General features: G+C 38.0%; 1 protein-coding gene and 1 pseudogene across 1 annotated transcript; one reads left to right on the forward strand and one right to left on the reverse strand.

Annotated features, from left to right (window-relative positions):
- Positions 1–840: 840 nt before the first annotated feature.
- LOC107732568 (60S ribosomal protein L7-like) lies at positions 841–7,623 on the forward strand. Its single transcript, XM_016543927.1, has 7 exons — positions 841–854; positions 1,422–1,524; positions 1,631–1,797; positions 2,014–2,151; positions 4,706–4,815; positions 6,250–6,467; positions 7,567–7,623. The coding sequence occupies exons 1-6, from the start codon at positions 841–843 to the stop codon at positions 6,456–6,458; spliced, it is 741 nt and encodes a 246-aa protein (XP_016399413.1). The 3' UTR covers positions 6,459–6,467; positions 7,567–7,623.
- Positions 7,624–7,852: 229 nt separating this feature from the next.
- On the reverse strand, positions 7,853–12,559 carry LOC107732546 (potassium voltage-gated channel subfamily B member 2 pseudogene; annotated as a pseudogene).
- Between the last annotated feature and the right edge of the window lie 2,945 nt (positions 12,560–15,504).

A 15,504-nucleotide genomic window follows, 5' to 3' on the forward strand; every position in this document is an offset into this window, starting at 1 on the left:
CCTTCTATTACCATAAGCAGTTCTTACTTGTCCTACTTGTTTATTTATATTATACAAATGTCGCCCTTTGTTACCTTTATCCCATCTCTCTTGCCATATCTTTCTGACAGCTACTTTAATTAAACCTTTAATTTCAGATTTACTCAAGGGTATATGTATGTCAATATTTGTGTGCTTAAGAGCCTGTTTCACTATCTTGTCTACCTCCTCATTTCCTTCCACTCCAACATGAGCAGGCACCCATACAAATTCTGCTAGAATTCTCAGTTGCCGTATTCGGTACAAACTTTGCAGTACTTCTAATAAAATATCTTGTCTAGATTCTGATTTTCCACTCAATATACTTGTGAGTGCAGAATATGAATCTGAACAAATTACCACTGTTGTTGGTTGGATTTCTTCCACCCACTGTAAAGCTATCTGAATAGCGATCATCTCTGCTGCATATACTGATATATTATTAGAAGTTCTTTTTGCAGATTTATATTTAAAGTGAGGAATATACATGGCAGCACTTGTACGCCCAGTTTCTGGGTCTTTAGAACCATCTGTATAAATTTGTAAAAATTGAAAGTAATGACTATCTAAATGCTGCTGCACTATTGTCTCTTTGGGAACATATTTCTTGTTTTCGTTTATTAAATTAAATATCTGCAAATCAACTGTTGGCATAGAAAAAAACCAAGGTGGATACAGAAAGTCACTTAAAAATAAATAGTCTTATTATTCTTAAAATGCAGGCAATATACCTAGAGACCTAATAGTTAACCGGAAGTCTGAAGGACCTCCTTTATAAGACGCCACCGCGCATGCGTAGAAGCCTCTTTTACTGTAGGAATAATGGCGGATGAAACGTAAGTTGGAGACCGTGCTATTTAAATCTTGTCCCATCGGTCGAAATATTGCTCATACGATATTGTTTGTAGTCTAAGTGAGCAATGTGTGTATATTTAAGCATTATGGTGGGAAAATTGGGAGCAGCGGGGAATGATGAATCGACAAATTTGTTGTGAACGTCGTGTAGTCTGCCTGTGCTGAATCGGTTTAGCAACGTGTGAAAAAGCGGTTCATGTAACAACATTAAAACGTGTCCGAATTAGTATTTATGTACGTAAATACCAAAATATGGTATTTGGTTGTGAAATAGTCTTATTCGAGCCAACATTTACTTATTGTCATAGACTGCTAACTTAAGGCAAAGACATGATGCTATGCTACACGCTAGTACTGTTCTTATTAATAAAAGTAGTAGTCTTAAGGTTATGCTGTTATGTACTCTTCGTAATATATATCTTGGTTGTGTAGTTTATACATAGTCTGCTTCTTTTAATGTGACAGTTGTCATAGCCTGGTCTGCAGGCCTAACGTGGATAACGTTACCAAGAAAATGACAAATGTGCAAATTTTTGATTTCTCATCAGAAAGAAGAAGGTTCCCTCAGTCCCCGAAAGCCTCTTGAAGAGGCGACAGCGTTTCGCTGTCATTAAGGCTGTGCGTCTGAAGAAGGCGGTAGCTGACAAGAAGGTTGGTGGTTCAGACTTCACCTGTTTGCTTTGTTTCTAAAGAGGTCAAGATAATGTTGAAAAACGTAGAGCCAAAATTGAGCATGTGTTTCTTCTCATGCCCATAGGCCCGCAAAGTCACCAGGAAACTCATCTTCAAGAGAGCTGAAGCTTACCACAAGGAATATAGACAGATGTACAGGCGTGAAATCCGCATGAGCAGAATGGCTCGCAAGGCCGGCAACTACTATGTCCCAGCTGAGCCCAAACTTGCTTTTGTTGTCAGGATCAGAGGGTAAATTTTCCACTTTCAAATGCTGTTTTTATTTATCTGTCATGCTGTAGGCAGATGTCACCAATTGTGGTTAATGATGTTGCTCTTTTTTCCCCGTCTTATCGACCATGGTGATTCCTCTTGAAAATAAGCCAAGTCCTCTGAAACCACCACCAAGTATTAATGGTAATGAAACTGTTTTGAAAGTTGTTGATTAAATACCTTGTGTGTTCTCAGTATCAATGGTGTCAGCCCCAAAGTCCGCAAGGTGCTTCAGCTGCTCCGTCTCCGCCAGATCTTCAACGGTGTCTTTGTTAAACTGAACAAGGCCTCCATCAACATGCTCCGAATTGCAGAACCCTATATTGCCTGGGGGTATGTAAAGCTGTTTTGGGTTGGTAATTATTTATTTATTTATTTATTTATTTTTAAAGAAATGAATGGTTATTCAGCAAAGATGCATTAAACTTACAAAACTTACAAACAAAAGATTACTATTTTCAATAAATGCTGTTCTTTTGGGGGGGGGTGGGGAAATCAGTTTTCACATGTTAAGTAGCACAACAATATATAAATAGTAGGGCTGCACGATAAATCGCATGCGATATTTAACGCGCATCTTATGAGTAAAGCCGGTTCTGTAATCAGAGTCCTGATTCTGGATAAGGAATCAGGAATCAGCGGTAAATCTCCATCACCTGCGGGCTTTCACATTGAGCAGTCGCATGCAATTTATCGTGCAGCCCTAATAGAAATGATAAAATAACAGTTTTTTTTATATAGTAATATTGTGAAATTTGTATAGTTTGTAATGCATCTTGGATCAAATAAATGCATTCTTGGTTATTATGAGACCTTTATGAGAAAGTTCTCATTATTAGACAAAAGTCTTGCCTAACCCCATTTAAGTGGTGGAGTATACTTTGCTCAAAAATGAAAGTTTCTCATGTACTGTTCTTCATGTTACTCCAAACCAATATATAATCAACTTTTTTTCCATTTAATGGAAAAGGAGAAGAGTTGAAGAATGTACTGGCTGCTCTTTTGTGTAATAGAAGTGAATGGGAACTCTGGTTTTTAGGTTCTAAAAATTTGAATGCTTTGATTTTTTTTTTTTTTCCATTACATCGGTTACATGAACAGTTGGCTTTGACATCTGGGGGCTGTACCATGATGGTGGCTGAACAAACTCAGGGTTACAGGATTAGTTTTGAGTTGACAAAACCAAACCACTCCAATCCGGCTTTGTTGGTACCATGAAGCTGATCATCAACTTTCTCGGTCAACTCAGGCTTGAAGAGTGACATCAGTAATGAACAGCCAATCAGATGCCTTGAAACTGTGATTCACTTCTAGCGTTTTAGCGCTAAAACTAACTCCTAAATCTGTCACCCTAAATCTAAGTCACTAAAACCAAATCACAAACTATCCTGAAATGGCTGTTATTGCAGATAACATCTGAAGTAAAAATTCATTTACATACACATAACAAAAAAACTAATCCTGTGTGACAGATTCGCTTGAAATCAGGGGCCTGTACCATGATGGTGGCTGAACAAACTCAGGGTTACAGGATTAGTTTTGAGTTGACAAAACCAAACCAGTCCAATCCGGCTTTGTTGGTACCATGAAGCTGATCATCAACTTTCTCGGTCAACTCAGGCTTGAAGAGTGACATCAGTAATGAACAGCCAATCACATGCCTCGAAACTGTGATTCACTTCTCGCGAGAGAGTCAGTGCGATTCACTACCAAAGATTAAAAGATTGAACAATATGAAGAATTTAAACACATTTACATGAGATGAAACTATCTTTCCATGAAAGAGGGAAACTTAAAGAAAACATCTTGCCATATAAGTGCAAGTAAAAGTTTTAAAGTTAGTTTATGGAGTTGATAATATTTATAGGTATAAAAACACTTATATCTAAGCTCATACGTAGTCATGTTTAAAGCTATTGATTCTAAAACTTATTTATATTGCATATTTGTTTATATTAATTTAAAATAAAAGCTTGATAATTACTATTAAACTAAGCTAGCTTGTGTAATGGATTAAGGGTATAATTAAATCATAATTACATCATCTTTACAAATCAGACAATTGCGTAGTCATGTTTAAAGCTATTGATTCTAAAACTTGTTTATATTGCATATTATCTGTTTATATTAATTTAAAATAAAAGCTTGATAATTACTATTAAACTAAGCTAGCTTGTGTAATGGATTAAGGGTATAATTAAATCATAATTACATCATCTTTACAAATCAGACAATTGTATCTTTAAAAAGGTTTTACTATGTAGCATCCTTTAATTTGAAGGAAGAGAAACTGGGGGAGTGGCTTTGTGTCAGACATGTCACTTTGCTTGAAGCTGATTGATCAAATTTTGGGTTGAGATCTCTAAACCAGAACATAACCTGCCCCGGAGCTGGTTAGCTGTGGAACGTAAGTTACTATGGTGATGAACACCACTAAAAGCCATGCCACTTTCATGGTACCTAAAACCCAGGATTGGTGCAAACTAAACTGAAACTTACCTGGCTAGCCAGCTAATCCAGCTTCATGGTACAGGCCCCAGATCTAAAGTGTCCCATCAAAGGTGTCATATGTTGAATGCATTTTTTGTTGCACAGATCTATTGTGTGGCTTCAGAAGACTAATATAGTGCGTATGAAAGTCAGTATTTGGTGCTTAGCCATTTGTCATTCCCCATTTACTTACATTTTATGGAAAAGATTGTCTGTTACCTTAGTATTTCCCCTTTTGTGTTCAATGGAAGAATCATTTGGGAGAAAGCAAACTGTTCTTTAAGTTGTGGCTTGTCTAATGTGAAATGTAATGTGTGGCATGGCACGTTGTCACTTAAACATTCATTAAAATGTACTTCATATGCTTGCTAAAGCACAATATTGCTTTTGTTTTCAGTTACCCCAACCTTAAATCTGTGCGTGAGCTCATCTACAAACGTGGATATGGCAAGATCAGGAAGCAGCGCATTCCACTGACAGACAACTCCCTTATCGAGAAGTCCCTTGGTAAGCAGGGTGTCCGCGGGTCCTTAAAAAGTCTTAAAATGTCTTAACGTTTTCCTAATATAAGGCCTTAAAGTCTTAAAATGTCTTAAATTCGGATTCGATGGGTTAAATATTTTTGGTCACATTACCGCTAAAATATCTTCAGTCTGACGGACCTAATGACTGTTTACAATCATTGGACAGACCGAAGATTTTTTCTTCCCATCATCAGAGAATCGCAGTAGCCCTATTTCGCCAACAAAAATAATTCCAAACAAAGTCACAGCGCTGTTTTGCGTCTTTGAGCAACATGACAATGTTTCGTTCCCGAATGAATCAACCGTTTAAATGATTCAGTTCAAGTTCAATCGCAGTGACTCGCTTATTAACAGTGACTTACTGCCACCTACTGGCGGTTTTAATTTCACATTTAAATTGATACTGATTTCATTTGCTTGGTAACAGCCCAAATGTCTTATTATTCTAATTCACTAATTAAATGTAAGAATTTAGCACACTTTTAGAAAAAATGGCATTATAAAGGTAAAAATGCCCATAAAAGGTAAAAATCAGTTTAAACTTATTGAAAAAGATTAATTTTATCTGACCACCACACAGAATATGAAGAATATCAAAAACTTTAGAAGTCAGCTGTCCACGAAAGTCCAGCATGATAACTCACTCAATCAGTTGAAGGAATGACTCAATGACTCGCTCATTAAGTGACTTACCGTCACTTACTGGTAGTTTAGTTGTGAAGTTTGTTGAAAAGTATGCATTTTCCCCCTCAACATTTCTTATTTGTATACTCATAAATGCATTTAAAACATTAATCTCATAACATTATTTATTGCAGTTGTAATTATTGTTATTTGCAGTGTAAATTATTTAATCTGACTGGTAGCAGCCCTATAGTGTATATTGAATTTATTGATAAATTGTAATATGACATGAAAGATGATGCATACATCTAAAAAAGGTTAAAAATAGGCCTTTGTAAAGGTAAATAAAAATATTCAGATTTAAGTATGTAAGTTTATAGAACACTGATGAAAATATTGCTTCAGAATAAATTGTTTACTCCACCAAAAATCTCAGTGAGGCATGGATATTTTGTATGGAATATTGTCTGCTGATGTGAAAAGTTCACTGTATATCGTAGTAATTTACAGCATTTGTATCATTTGTATCATTTACAGCAATGATATTTTGTTTTCTTTTTTATTTAAACTAATAAAAAATTACATATGTAATAAAATGTGTATTTCCATTACAGGTTTAGGTCTTAAATTTCATATAAGGTGGTATTAAAAAGGTCTTAAAGTCTTAAATTTAACTTGTTCATGTCTGTAGAAACCCTGGGTAAGGACAAGCCAGTGCACACTCTGACTGAACACTAGGCATTACAGTGGTAGCATTTATTAGGAATCAGTCACATGATTTGCATCTCTCCAGGTCGTTGCGGAATCATCTGCGTTGAGGATCTCATCCATGAGATCTACACTGTTGGAAAAAACTTCAAGTATGCAAACAACTTCCTCTGGCCATTCAAACTGTCCTCCCCTCGTGGTGGCATGAACAAGAAGACCACCCACTTTGTTGAGGGAGGAGATGCAGGAAACAGGGAGGACCAGATCAACAGACTCGTCAGGAGGATGAACTAAGACCATAAGGTGAGCACCTGACCTCATAATTTTGATATTTATTTGCATTCAACTTGTTCTTGCAGACCACATCGTAAATGTGTGTGATTCAGGTTATTAGATTGAAGAGAAAAGTGATATTACATTACCAGAGTGATGTTTGTTAAATCAGTATTACATGTGCTATAATTAATCAAGTAACATTATTGTACTAGTGCTGTACATTGTTAATTTGCATACTGTGTACTATGTGCTGTATGTGAGCTGTTTATTGTATTTATTAATCTATAAAACGGACTTTAGGCATTAACTTGTATGATATTCATGTTATTCATAATTTTACTGGTTAAAGGTGGAGTAAGTGATTTCTGGTAGCCAGTGTTGATATTTGAAATCACCAAAACAAACACGCCCCTACCCCAAAAGTGTCTCGCCCCTATTTTGATAACCTAGGCAACGATTAGTTCTGTGAAACAAAGCAAAACTGCTGCTGCGTTCCATTCATGACGTATTGCCACAAATTTCAAATGATTTTCAACGGTCGCTTTGTCGCCTCCAGTGTACTAGACAGACTTTAGCTGTTGCGGCACAGACATGGTGTTACTCACCGATCGAGAAGAAACAAAGCAACCTCGGTGTCCGATCGCAGGCCTCCGCTCCTTGAGTTCTCTCCAGCGCTGGAAAGCTAATCCGATATTTACACGGGTCCTACTTCTTGCCTTAAGCCTTCTTTTGTTCCGCAGACGTTTTCCTCTTTTGTTTTTTATCCGCCATCTCTATCTTTCTGTCGCTCGGCTAATGTCCGTCCCGTGCACTGCATGCGCTCTCCTCCACATCCTGAGTAGACACGCCCCTTACTGCTGATTGGCTACAAGTTTGTTTTGTTTTATTCGGCCCGAATTGGTTTTCTAAAGTGTTTTTGAAAAATCGCCTACCCCACCTTTAACTACATGGTAGGGTAGTTCTGATATTGTGCCGCTTTACAGAGGTTTGAATATATAATCTAAAGGCTTGTTGGGAATTAGACCAATTTAAAGTAAATGTCGGGGGGGGGAACTTTGCTTATGACTAACTGCCCTTCTCAAGTCAAACTTTTAATCTAAAACTTTTTTTTTATTTGTCTCTACAGGTTTCTGGAACATTTCTGCTATTGGTCTGTGAGAAAATAAAATCATTTACACAAACACTGGTTTTGAGATTTTTTTTTCTTGGCATCACTTTGTGTGTGTGACACTAATATGACTGCTAATATGATGTACATGTGTCTGAAGTCTCAACTACACTGAAAAGATGCTGCATCGGTGTCCCCTAATCACATCTAGTCTCACTTTTAAACCACTTAAGGATGAGGTTGAAGGGTCTACTGGTGTTTTCACTTTAAAGAACACACTCGTAATGTCCTGTACAAACATTTATTTAATGGTTGTTCTAGGTATCTGGAACAATGCAGTTACTATTTCAAAGAAAATATGTACAACTATAAACAATGTCACATTGATATCAACTAGGATCTGAACTTAATGAAAAACATTTGATATGCAGAAATGAAACTCTTGTTTTGGAATGTACATACAATAGTCAAGTTGTATTAAATAAATCTGCTCAATGCTTGTGCAAGTAGATGATCGTGCAGCGCTTTAGTTATGTTCAGTGTTCTGTTCCATCACCTTTCCATTTTGAACAGCAAACAATGATTTTCGCATACAGAAACATTGGGGTTTTCAAGATTACTTAAATAAAAAAAAAATAAAAAAAACCCTGAGAACTTAATTCTATTTGCATATTTTACTTTATTAAAAAGTAAGACTTTCTGTACAGACTTGTCTGAACCAAACCAAAGATCTTAACGCCTTCTCATAAATGACTGTTTATGAAAAGGCACCGATTTGAATACTTAAAGCAGGATTTGTGTTCCTGCCTTGTTTTAAAAATCTCTTAAGTACGGTTGACGTCACAACTTGTGTACCTGTGTTTCTACACACTAAATGGATGTAGCTGATAATGTCTTGAATGTACAGTTAATATACAATTCATACACTCAAGGTTCTGCATTGAGCTGTTGACATCCAATAACCTCTTTCTTACCCGGTCAACTGTATTGCACATCAAGAGAGGAACGTTAAAACAACATTCTTTAATGTACAATATTCCCATCCAGTCAAGCTGACATTTTGCAGAAATAAAGTGCCGTTTCCTTCATCCAGCAGAGGGCATAGTTGATTTACTATGGCCGTCAAAGTTTTCCCTCAGCTGATTCTGATTTGAAGGCAACTTATAAACAATGATCTTTCCATACTGTTTTACATATTCACTGATGTGGAGAGTTGCCCACAGCAGTAACCATGCTAAACTATGTATTTTTATGTAGACTATGGCTCAACTATAAAGTAATGCAAATGGAAACACTTGAACCTGTTTCACTGAAACAGACATGCTCATATAGATATCAGAATATTTAGTACAGACTTGTTTTATTTTGGTACGTTTTTCCTTTTCTATTTCTCAAAGGGATGGTTAAAGAAAAAAATGGAATTTGATTTGATCCACATTTGCAGAAAGAACCGAAAACTTTGTGTTGCTTCACATATGACCACTGAGGAATAATGTCAAATGAAGGCATATTTTGGTCAAAAATACTATTTCAAGTCAAATGCTGACTGCCAATTTACACTGAAAGCACTTTGGTCAGAACTATTAAACAAACCCAACACAAATGTTACAGTGTTGTGAACGCACAACAACTACTCAGTGGGCTGTAAATGACAATGATTTGTGGTATCTTATCACAGTTGTCTGAATCAGTCTATGATTCAAAAGATATATGATTCTGCTAACTAATCCTTCACGTGGAGGGTCGTACTGTTAAAAAAAAAATAATGCTAGAATAATAAGTGTATGATTTGTTTTTTAATGTCCTCCCTCTGTATGAATATCACTAAGCTCTTGAATTTGAGAGCAGACCTTCTCTCTCAGGATCATAAAGTTAATCTCTGCGGCTATGCAGTCCGATAGTGTCGAAGAAAGACAAAAGAAAATCCCCTTCACTACATCAGTATGCTTCTTTCTGTCCACATACTTTGATGCATTCGTTCTGTGAACATGTTAATGCAACACATCGCATCACATGCTAGTTTCACACGGTGGTGAGCGACCTCCCTCCCCTGAAGACTTGAGAATATCAGGTGAAAGGAGGTGGTTGTCCACCTTCTGTCCACTTTGAATGTTGTCTTCTGCTCCAATGGCATCAACCGTGGCAGAAGCACAGTTTTGTGCATTTTTAGGGGAGGTGGGAGTAACTGCGGCTCTATCGACGTGGTTTCTCCCTCTTTGGCTTTCAGAAGATGACAGACTGAACCCTGGAGAGCTTGTGGCTCCATCCCCTTCAAAGCCTTTCCCTGGGGATCTGGGACTGTGCCGAGGAGAACCCGCCAACAGTAATGGATCAGATACCGGCAGCTTTGGTGTCAGTGTGGCTGCGTCATCCGTCATGACTAAGTGCAAGTTGGAAACCCCCTCGTCTGCAGATTCGGTGAAGTTCACTTTGAGTCCCTTCACTTTGACTTGGTTTCCTCGTGGAGGGCTCCTAATGTTTTCATCGCTTAGATCAAAGCTTTGGTTCTCCTCACCCTGCGACATGGTGCTGCTGTCTGACTTGCACTGGACAAACTCATAGAGGCCTTCTTTGATTATCGCGGACTGCTTTGCTTTCTCAGGTGCCTGTTTCTCCAGGGAGGTGATCTGGCTGAGGTCGAGCGGCGGAGGAGCACGTGGATGCCTTGTCTGCGCTCCTGCAAAATTTGGCAGTAGCGCGCTTCTCTCTACCTCACTGATGTCTGTGGCACAGCTGGCGAAACTGTCGACGCTGGACAGTCTTCTCATCTCAGTGATGGGTCTCTCTTTGTGCCGTGGTTCACGCTGCACTACCTTCATCTCCATGTCTTCTTCTCTTCCAACAGTGATCGCTTTGGAAGCCGATTGTCCGCTGCTGTTCATGGATGAGGCAGCCGTCATCTGGTTGTACATTTGCTCGAGGGATTTCGCGTTCAGACGCTGAGGGCTTGAAGTAGGTTTGAATAATCGTTCTGGAGAAGCCAACTGACCTATTTCTTGATATTTTGCATCATAGCCTTTGGAACCCGAGTCAGAATTTGGGTTCTTCGGATTGTTCCAGCGACTGGGTGAAAGATGATTGTCTGCGCCCTTCTCATCATTCTTTTCAATCACAACATCCAACAGTTCCATATTGCGAGTGAAAGCATCTTTCAGGTTCATCGACACAATGCTCCCGTTCCTCTTGGCCCTCTCAAGTGCTTCTCTTCGTTTGATCGCCTTTTCTTGTCGCTTCTGCTCTTTGTAGAACTCAGAGAAGTTGTTCACAATAATGGGAATGGGCAGAGCAATCACTAACACGCCAGCGATACAACAGAGACCACCCACTATTTTGCCCAGAAGGGTTTGGGGATAGATATCCCCATAACCTACAGTTGTCATGGTAATTGTTGCCCACCAGAATGAAGCGGGAATACTGGTGAATTTCGTAGCATCTTCATCTTTCTCAGCAAAGAACACCAAACTGGAGAAGATCATGATGCCCATGGCTAAAAACAATATCAGAAGTCCGAGTTCATTATAGCTTCTTCTCAGAGTGAACCCAAGAGACTGAAGACCAGTCGAGTGTCTCGCGAGTTTCAGGATTCTCAGGATTCTCATGATCCGGAAGATTTGAACTACCCTGCGCACATTCTGGAACTGGAGGACACTCTTGTTGGATTCTGTGAGGAATATTGTGACGTAATAAGGAAGGATAGCCAGCAGATCAATCACATTCAGTGGCCCTTTGAAGAACTTCCACTTGTTGGGAGAAGACAAAAATCGGAGAAGGTACTCCATAGTGAACCAGGCGATGCAAACGGCTTCAACGTGGGCCAGGTTTGGGTTGTCGTTGGATTGTCCGAATTCATCGGTCACTTGTAACTCCGGCAAGGTGTTCAGTGACAGTGCAATGGTTGAAAGGATGATGAACAGAATTGATATTATGGCCAGAATCTGCAACAAAAAAACAAAAAGAGGAGAGCATTTAGTGACGTAACATAATTTACTCCATATACAAACTCCAAAGTGCCCAAATAATTGTGACCACTGTATTCAGAATATACATAAATCCACATATCAAAATGTACAGTGCTACTTAAGTTTAAGTCACTGTATTCAAAATCAAAATTCACTACGATCACCTAAAGGTCGTTCTGTAATGGTAAAACTCGTACTCTCTTACATCTGAAGTGTTACAGGTATTCAAAAGTTCAAAGAAACAGTGACATTTTTTGGAATATATAATAACAATGCAAAGGCCAATGGGATTAAGAGCAAACAAAATGAGAGACTGAAAGAGACTGTGCCCTCATCCTTATTAGGATAATGTGATCTGCATCGTCTGTTCTCTCATTCTCCTACTGCACATCAATTCACAATCGGCTTTGACAAGCACTTATTGATCAGCTACTTTGTTAGAATATGGAGGTTGTCCCGTGAGTTTATCTGAATCATCTTGCAAGGTAATCAAATAACCCTGATCAGACTGAGTTACTTGTCTGGCTATTACATTTCATCAAATCAATTTGCCTGTTTGCTGCATTACAGGTAGAAGAAACATCACATTCTCACAAAAAACAAGCATTAACAATGCAAAACTTTTAAAATGTACATATGACAATGTCAATCTGTGAATGCTATCCAGGTAGGCGTTAAGTCTGACCCTATTTCTGCTGAAATTTTAGGATAACGTTATCTTACTGCCGTTTATCAATGTCAAGAAATGTATTAATCAGAGTTCCAAAATTTAAACTGAAAAATTGACATTGATCATGAAATGTTTATAAATTGAGCCTTAGCATGCCTTAAAATTGCTGTATCAATTTTAGGCCTCTTCAAAAATCCTTAAATTATATGAAATGGTCTTTCAGCTTCCAGTTACACCACCCATCTACTTACTTTTCTTACTTTTTTACTTTCATGCTTTAATAAGATGTTTGTGAGAAGGTGCACATTGTATGTTAAAGTTTATAGTCAAATTATTTCAAGTTTGAATTTTAGGGAACTCATTTAGATTATTGTACTGCCATTACTCCCTTATAAATTCTAATCTCAACCTGTGATGTACTACAAAAGACAGTGAGCAATAGATCGAGAAACTAACTCGTTCACTGGAACTGCATTAAGAAGGGATTAATAATGACCCTGGGTGGAGAATAAAACGGCTGACCTTGACAGTGTCCTGTCATTGTGGGTGGCGTAAATAAGTACCCTTATGAAAGCAATGTCATAACACACTTTTACATATTCAGTACATTTGATCAACTTCATGATATTACACCAGAATTAATTACACCACAGACAAATATGAAGTTATATTAAGACCAATCCAAATTGTTCACATTTTAAGACCAATCCAAATGTATCACACTTCCTGAAAATATATGATGCACTAAGGGATGGATGATTTCACTAATTTCACAGAATAAACACTGTGACGCAATGTGCCAGCCCGCTGTCCTTTACTAGAATGCTTAATAGTACAATGTTTAAGGAAAACTAAAGAGATTACAGGTTGATTCTTCCCTTGTGGGGGGAGGGGAAAGACTGAGTAACTGCTCCTAACCTTTCTATATCCTTACTATAGATAGATACTCGATCCTATTACAATTATCCTGAAATGTCCTCCCACACAGACGACAATGCGAACACCTTTCGCAAGGTCCATACAGTTCTCAAACAAGAGTGAAAAATGTCACGGTGTTCTGATTGCAACAATAACATTACATTACAATGAATGCTTTTTTCAGTATGAGTTTATAGAGAAGGTTAATTCAAAAGTCTTGCTGAGGGCTTGAACGATGCAGTGAATGGTTAACCAACAATGGATTTGTCAACTATGCAAGAAAAGCCTATAAAATGGCAAAATTGAAAATTCCCTAACCAGCATCTAAACAGCGTAACTTTGCTTGCTACAATGTCATCTGTATAGTAAAACAGAGTGCTTTGTTGTTATTGATTACTCAAGTATTGAGTGTTGCTAGAGCACGTTAAACAACTGGTGAGCCAGGCTAAACAAATGTCGGGGTCAACAGGAAGGCACAATGTTTGACATTGTGTAATGCAGTAGAAGTATAAGGAAAGGACTCTGAATAGCTGTCAGGGAGCCTGTAATTGCCATCGCATGACGCAGGGATTGTCCCCGCCAGGTAGGGTTGAGTAGCGTCTGACTGTGACCAAGAGACCTAAAATCCAGTCAGAGGTTGACGTACCCATGGAGATAAGAGTAAAAAAAAGAAAGAAGCTAATTTTAATCCCTGGGGAGAGGTCAGTGAGGTAACTCTTCCAACGGAGATCCAATTCATTTTGTGTGATTTTTTTTTTTCCTGTCAGAAAACCCTTCAAATAATCATCTTTCTGACATTGCTGCATTATAACAAATTTCCAGCTAACATACTGAACATGCTGAAAATCTGTCCACCAGGGGACTGTATGCAAGTTCACTGTAAACATTTTTACTACAGTTAAAATAACCACAACAAAACGTAACGCTAAAATCAAGACAAATATGGACTAGAAACATAAAATAGAGTATAAAACATTCAGTGCACATTGATAATAACAAAAATAAGAATAAACTAACTTTCTAAATGAATAAAATCCAAACAAATTTGATGGTTCATACAGGAAAATCTGGGAATGCACTTTTCCCTATAAATGATTAGTTACTCACACTTTCATTTGAACAATATTTAATGTTTTAATAATGTTTTACTGTAAAAGTGTATTTTTTTGGTAATTCCTTCTTCTGAATAATATTTGTATAACACTTTACAGCATTTTATAGTCTTTTAAATTCTATTATTTGCCACCCATAAATATAAAAGTAACTTAAATTACAATAACAATTATTACAATTAACAAATATGAACTATATCATTTTTACCTGTTAAAAATACTCAACTTCTTCCAATGTATACATGCTACCATTAAAAAGAGCTGCTCGTTTGCTACTTTTAAATTTTCTAAAAGCATCACAGTCACCCTGCAATCATCAGATGTGTCAGACCTATAACAGCTGATGGAATGGCACTAAAATCAGAGCAATGTTCTGACTTTATGGTGACTTTAAGTTTGAAGGACACGAATTCCCAACCTGATGTGTCGCTGCGGTCAGCTCATTAATCAGTTTCACTGAGGTTCTGGGAAAAACATTTATATCAAGGTATGTCATACAGGCCTCAGTTTAATGCCTCTGCTGACATATGCAGTGGGGCTGTATTTGTTCTCAACGCAAGAGAGATAGAAGCGATAAGTACTGAAGGAGAACGGCAGGAGGATTAGTTAACTGTCCTCATCAGTGGATCTGCATAAACGTGATTACATGGGCAGTGATCTCAACACAGGGAGATTTCTGGCATTGGGCCAGGGCTTATGTGCATAGGAAAGCACAGGAAGCACCAAGAGATCCTTCAAGTCACCTAACAATTTTTACCTGTTAAAATACTCAGCTTCTTCCAATGTATACATGCTACCATTAAAAAGAGCTGCTCGTTTACTACTTTTAAATTTTCTAAAAGCATCACAGTCACCCTGCAATCATCAGATGTGTCAGACCTATAACAGCTGATGGAATGGCACTAAAATCAGAGCAATGTTCTGACTTTATGGTGACTTTAAGTTTGAAGGACACGAATTCCCAACCTGATGTGTCGCTGCGGTCAGCTCATTAATCAGTTTCACTGAGGTTCTGGGAAAAACATTTATATCAAGGTATGTCATACAGGCCTCAGTTTAATGCCTCTGCTGACATATGCAGTGGGGCTGTATTTGTTCTCAACGCAAGAGAGATAGAAGCGATAAGTACTGAAGGAGAACGGCAGGAGGATTAGTTAACTGTCCTCATCAGTGGATCTGCATAAACGTGATTACATGGGCAGTGATCTCAACACAGGGAGATTTCTGGCATTGGGCCAGGGCTTATGTGCATAGGAAAGCACAGGAAGCACCAAGAGATCCTTCAAGTCACCTAACC

The sequence above is a fragment of the Sinocyclocheilus rhinocerous genome, unplaced genomic scaffold, assembly GCF_001515625.1.
Source record: "Sinocyclocheilus rhinocerous isolate Xijiao unplaced genomic scaffold, SAMN03320098_v1.1 scaffold1420, whole genome shotgun sequence".
Classification (NCBI taxonomy): Eukaryota; Metazoa; Chordata; class Actinopteri; order Cypriniformes; family Cyprinidae; genus Sinocyclocheilus; species Sinocyclocheilus rhinocerous.